Below are 6798 nucleotides of genomic sequence, written 5' to 3'. Positions count from 1 at the left end.
TCTTCGCTGTCGCACCAGTAGACTCAGGAACAGTTTCTTTCCCTCAGCTTTCAGCCTACTAAACTCTAAATTTAAATTCTCAACACACTAATAATACTAACAATAATTATTTTAATACTGCTAATAATAATTGTAGTAATACTTTACATTTATTATACTGCTGTTCAAATATGGTAGTTTTGCTTTGTTGATTGGATTTCAGAGACAAGACCTGATGAAGTGTGTAACTATAATACTGTTCAAGCAAAATGTACCAATGAGTGGGGTTTTAAGAAATATGTGAGTACATAGCCTATTATATGTAATTAACTCTTGATAATATAGCCCACAAGGCCTTATACTGTTTCTTTTGAAAGGTTGCCATCTTCTCTGTTCTGTTCACAGGAGAACAAGGAAATAATAGAGGGACTCAAACTTGTCTAGCGGGTGAACCACACGCAGTCACATTATTGTGGTGATCTGCACAAAGGCACGTTAATTCCAGGAAGATTTTGTAGGTGGATCATATGACAAGGAAACAAAATCTCAGACCCTGAGAAACGAGTTTGGCATCTCTTCATGGTTGTTTCCAGAGGCAAGGTAAGAGTGACACATCAGCGTGTTTATTCCTTTAAACATAAACTGTTGTAAACTGCCTATCTGAAGCACATTTATTGAAGGAAATGCTTACCTTATTTTTGAAATGTGCTGTTCAGTGCTGTATTTTTGAAAGTTGTCTATGCTTGAGTTTGTTATTAATGTAAAACAAATTCAGGTGAGCGATTGCAGTTGACTGGAATGCAACCAATACTTATTTGTGCTTGCGGTTTGTGTCATCATCATTTATTATGAAATAATCCTCATTAAATTGTCTGATTGATTGCAAGGTACTTCCATGAAAGATTCAGCCCTATTACATTTTGTGAGTCAGTGGAAAGTAGATTTTCATGAATTCCTGGTAATTTATGACAAACACCATGAAAGTATGATTATTTTGAGCAGAGGCCACAACTAAATATTTAAACATCTTAAATAAACATTTAGTCCTATTTTTCCATTGTATCTTTGTTCTCTGATATGTATGTAACAGAATTTATTATTTACAGAAGTAAAGTGTCTGGATGAGCCATATATTTGCCTTTTGTTCTGAGGAAATATGATGAAGTGGTTTTGACCGACATTCATCAGTGAGAAATATGGCCGGTCAAGGTATAATAAACTACAAATTATTTTGATTCACTATAACTATGTTTGTCACAAAAATCCTATAATGCAAGACACTGTACTCATTCATCTCAACACTTGAGTTTTGAAATGGTTTTAGTTCTGATATAAAAATCAAAATATTTTGTGGCTTGATTTATGACATCTGACCGAAATAGATCACATTTGGTACTCCTGTCCTTCAAAAATGGTCACTGTCAGTTTAGATTTTGCGTTGAATAAGACATAATTCATGTCAAATTTTATTTCACTTTCTTTTCCAAGACCTATCATTTCCAGATTAAGTGATAATAAATGTTTGATTTTATCTGTTTATATCATGTGTGTTTAATCTCTCATTTTCTCAAATACAGGACAAATATTAAAGTACTGCGTAGGAATTGGCATAGCTGTCCTGCTGACCCATGAATGTGTTGTGGAATCACTTGATTTTCCAGAAGCATCTGTAGATTTAGAGGTAGGTGAAGGTTTACTTATACTGCAGGAACATAAAAACAAAATATGAAAAACAAGATTCCAGTCTTTTTAGATTAACTTTCCACTAATATATTATTTTTAGTAAGAATGAAATATTTTGTATCCATTCAAAGCACATTTAAAATATTCAACATTAAATTTATAGAAATAAAATACAAATGTATGGTATGGAAACATGAATAGATGATTAATGTTTATATGTAAATAAATGTTTTGTGTGTGTTTGTTATTTTATTTCAGTTTAGCTACATAGATGGGCAACTGCATCACAGAACACCAAGAAGCGCAGGTCTGATTCACATTTACACACTGTCCTAATAATAGTTTAATGTTATGTATATAAAAGTAAAGATACATTAATATAATATCATGCTTTTTTATGTTTTTTTTTTTGTTTGTTATTTTGACTGTCAAAAGTTCAGTCTTGCTGTTTATTTGAAGACTACAAGCCTGCTTAAAATCTCATCCGTTTCCCCAAAGGTTCAGAGCTGTTGGAGTTCATTGTGGTTGTTGAGGTGAATACATCACAAGCTGTGGTGATTGAACAGATCCGAGCGTTGTTGGCTTCCATCACGTTTCCTCTTCAGCTGGACAGTACTGAAATTACTTCTGCAAACATTACAACAGGTGAGCCTGTTAAACTGGTGTTCGGAAGTCATTTATGTCATTCTTTCTTCTTCATTTTCTTAAATGTTGTCAACATTGTGTTATATTTTCATTAGTGTGCCAGCCAAATGTGACCGACTACCAGTGCGTATGTGAAGATGGTTATGCATGGTCATACAACAACTGCCAGACATATGAGGCCTGTGGCGATATCAGTTTTGGCTCGTGTGGATGTATCAGTGGTATTCCCGGTGATGGAGAGATGTGTGTGCTGGAGAGTGGTAAGAATGACGACCAAACAAGCCAACAGCAAATGCACTCAAAAAAAATCTGTGAAAATCTTTGTAATGATTAAAAAAATAAAAAAGCTGCAGTATAAATAAATAAATCATAATTTGTTAACTGTAAATACCTTTATACATATACAGTAAAAAGTATATTTGCAGTTATAAAATGGTTAGTTCAAATCCTTGATTCTGATTGGTCAACATGTTTTATGCACGATACAGCAGGCATCTTTACACAGCAAAGGCGGCACTGAAACCAAATCTGAAGCAGCATAAAACCACGAAAATGTGCATTTACACAGACCGTTTAATGCTGTTCTGCAGCGGCATAAATGCATTTACACAGGAATTAAAATGGTGGGAAACATATACCTTTTATAATAACTACATTTTTAAAAACAAATGCTATAAAATTAAATAACAAATATAAAAAAGAAATAATATAAAACGAAATAAACACAAAATAAATAAAAACATTTTAAAATGTAACGACATTCAATTTAAATGTCCTGCGCGTGCTACAGTGTATCTTGCGCTGGACGTTTGTCACAATGTTAGCTTCTGTGGTATTGACAGTTATTTTCTTTTTCTTAACAAAATTGTTCCAACTTGAAAAAACACTTAAAATAAATTATGAATTACTGCATCGGGGACATCGCCGCACGATTAAAAGAGGCCGAAATTTGTTTCAAAGAGCCAGAAAGTCACTCAGGCGAAGACACAAGAAACGAAAATTATTGATAGCGTTAGCGTTCCAGGGGAGACAGCAGGTGTCTCCAGACCGTCGTGTGTGGGTGAAATGTCGTCCGCAAGGAGATGTTTTTTGGAATGTAACGGTACACAATTACAGTGATACTGACTGGGTTAAGCATTTTAGGATGAGTCGAGATACTTTTATGTCCTTGGCGAATGAACTTAAACCAGCTCTACAAAAGCAGGTTACAAACTGGCGAAAGCCAATTGATTACAGACGACGACTTGCCGCTGTGATTTGGTGGTTTGCTACACCCTGTGAGTACAGGACTGTGGCTGAATTGTTCGGCATCGGCGAGGCGACATTGTGTAAACTCATTCGTGAAGTTTGCCGTGGAATTAAACTATTAATGCTCAGAAAATACATTCATCTTCCATATGGCCCTGAACTTGAACACACATTATCTGGTTTTGCCAGTCGAGGAATGCCTTTTTGCGTGGGTGCTATTGACGGTACACACATCCCAATCATATCACCGAGAGAAAACCCCGCAGACTATCATAATCGCAAAGGCTGGCATTCAATAATCCTACAAGGTGTAGTAGATCACAAAATGTGGCAAGTAACTATACAGACAGTTTTCTTTCCTTTGGTTAATTAATTATTTAGGCTAGTAATCACAATTTGCTGCATTTTGTTTATAGTTTCACAGATGTTTACGTTGGGTGGCCTGGAAGGACACATGATGCTAGGGTACTGGCAAATTCCGATATTTATTGTCTTGCTGAGCATCAACAGGGTGGTTATCTTTACGCAAGAGAGGTGAGAGAAGTGCTTGTAAAATAGTCTGTGACAATTTGTGAACTATAGGCACAAATTGTCAGTCTTAATTATTTGCTAGAATGATTTATATTTAATATTCATGTTTCATAGCCCATAAATGTTCTTTCCTGTAATTCATCTATACTGTAATAGTCAAACAACATCTTTGAAAATTGAACCATCCATTAAATACTATAATATTTTTTATTTATTTGTTTGATTTAGCACTCAGGGCACATTAATGGCTTGGAGATTCCTCTATATGTAATCGGTGACCCGGCCTATCCCTTGAAAAAATGGCTGATCAAAGCCTTCCCTAACAGTGTTACACTCAGCCAAGAAAAGCGACGGTTGAGCTCGGCAAGGATAGTTGTGGAGAACGCATTTGGATGCCTTAAAGGAAGGTGGAGGTGCTTACTGAAGAGAAATGACATTAACATTAACACTGTGTCAGATGTAGTGCTAGCCTGCTGCGTTCTGCATAATTTCTGTGAATTCCACCGTGAGCAATACCTGGACAACTGGGACTATCCCCAAGAATGCGTGGAAAGAGCTGTTGTTGACAACAGGGATGACAGTGCATCTGCTGTTTCCATTCGTGATGCCTTGCTGACCATTGTTTGTAGGAACTAGTTGCTGTATTAATGTAAACTTAAAAACTTTAAACGTTTGCACCAAAAAAATTGTAAATATGTAGCATTAATGAATTCAGCGAAAATGTTTTTTGTTTTGTTCTGTTACATTTTTTTTATATAAAACAGATTTATACAGACAACTACAATAGAACAGAAGTCTGAACAATTGAACAAATAGGCTACTACAAATATGTGGTTTTAGTCACAGAACAATAAATAATACAGAAAAATAATTATAACATTCTATAAATACATAAATAATTTTAAAACTATTAAATACATTCATTCAAACGTTCATTTGTTGATGAACAGTATTCATTTTTTTCATGCTTTAACATTTCAGGCTTCAGAACAAAGTTATACTGGATAAAAAAATTGAAATGAGAATATGCATAAATCAAGTCAAATGCCTGCATTACAAACATGCCTAGTCACCCAAAACTGAAAAAATCTGACATCATTTACTCACCCTCATGTTGTTTCAAACTCTGTATCCAAAGCCATGCATCTTTGTACTACATACATGAGGGTGAGCAAATGATGACAGAATTTTCAGTTTTGGGTGACTTGTCCCATAAAACCATCAAGGTTTTATAAGTAGGTCATCACCCTTTCATAAGGCTCCTCCTCATCACTATAACTGTGTGACACTGTGGATGGTGCAGCATCTCGTGAGGCAACATGAACTGATGATGTTCCAGACCTCCATTGGTGAGTAAAGGGCTGACGAACAGTTGACTGGGCACCATGTGGAGGAAATAATATTGCTAAGATGTTGCCAAACTGGCTAACAGCCTCCTGTTGCATTGCCCGCATTTCCCTGGTCATTTCCAACACTGTTTGTCTGTGCTGAAGTTCTGCTTCCTTCTCCCACTCCCTTTGCATTTGCAGCAGTTGCTCCTCTCTGGCAAAGAACTTTTCCTCTGACTCGTTGAGGTGATTTAGGAATGCAGCACTCATTGCCTGAGCATGGTCTGCCTTAGACATTTTTCTTTTTTTCACAGGGGGATGGCTTGTCATTTCTGGTGTGCCTATAGATGAGAAGGAAAAAATGTTGTACTCAAGTTAGATAGGATTTGACAAAACGTCACATGCATAATAAATTATCTTTTTGATTTGAAACACGTTCAGAATCAATGCTGTTTATGTAATTAATAATAAGGTTCGTCAAAACAAGCACATGGAAATTTACTCAACATTCATACACTAATGTATTAAGTTAATGTAATTCAGTGGAAACAACTGAGAATTTCAAATTTCCCCCGATATGTTTTTTGTCCAGATGTAATTAAATACAGTTATATTCATAAATGAGTACACATGGTTTTACAATAATTTACTTTAGGCCTGCATCGCGCAGACAAGCGAATATGAACTTGTTGGAGTGACAGTGAAAGAAAGTAGTATAAGTTTAGTTTAGTTATTTTAATACTAGCCATTTATGATACAATTTTCATCTTAATGTAAGAGTAATAAGAAAAACGTACTCCTTGTTGGCGGACAAATGTCTTCATCATCTCCATCTTCGGTGGCGCTGTCAGCTGGAGATTGCGCTCTTTCTTCTGTCTGTGTCAAGCATCCAACAGCATTTACCGGCAAAGCACAGGGACGATGTCCCCAGATATTATCACACAGATCATAATAAGCGAATGATCTGGCAGTCATTCCACTCGTGTTGTTGTGGTCTTTTGTTTTTAGGTAAAAACTTTTCAGACTTTTGAGCTTAGCCGTAACCTGCTTCTTATCTCTCTGCACACCGCAAAGTCGAAGTCTCTCAGCAATAGTACTGTACACATTGCTGTCTCTTACGGTTCCGTCAATTTGCCGGTTAATTTCTTCCTCTGCTCTTATTAAAAGAAGCTCTTTTACTTCTTTGTCGGACCAGTTGTTTCCCCTATTGGTAGATATTATTATTATTATTATTAACGTTAGCTAAAAGATATGGAGCTAGCTTACGTGTTTTTGGCTCGAACTGACAGGCGTCTTTTGGGTTGTCATGACAACGACGCTGCTTTAGAGCGGCACTGTTTCGCGTTTCATTTACACTGAATCAAAACAGCATTGCGTCGCCTTT

General features: G+C 36.1%; 1 protein-coding gene across 1 annotated transcript; it reads left to right on the top strand.

The window, feature by feature from the left end:
- Positions 1-536: 536 nt before the first annotated feature.
- Positions 537-2982, top strand: LOC306880637 (adhesion G protein-coupled receptor F5-like). Its single transcript, XM_079434284.1, has 6 exons — positions 537-579; positions 1086-1188; positions 1557-1660; positions 1921-1969; positions 2161-2307; positions 2403-2982. Exons 2-6 carry the CDS (start codon positions 1176-1178, stop codon positions 2639-2641), a joined length of 552 nt encoding a protein of 183 aa, XP_079290410.1. The 5' UTR covers positions 537-579; positions 1086-1175; the 3' UTR covers positions 2642-2982.
- Positions 2983-6798: the final 3816 nt, after the last annotated feature.

This window comes from Barbus barbus (assembly GCF_936440315.1).
Source record: "Barbus barbus genome assembly, chromosome: 14".
NCBI lineage: Eukaryota > Metazoa > Chordata > Actinopteri > Cypriniformes > Cyprinidae > Barbus > Barbus barbus.
Note: the sequence above shows the minus strand (reverse complement) of the source record. Positions and strands in the feature narration are given on the sequence as shown.

Excerpts from the sequence above, each read along its gene's own strand:
- LOC306880637 (XM_079434284.1), top strand. Across the intron at positions 1,970-2,160 it reads CAGAACACCAAGAAGCGCAG|GTTCAGAGCTGTTGGAGTTC; the intron begins GTCTGATTCACA and ends GTTTCCCCAAAG. Across the intron at positions 2,308-2,402 it reads TTCTGCAAACATTACAACAG|TGTGCCAGCCAAATGTGACC; the intron begins GTGAGCCTGTTA and ends TATTTTCATTAG.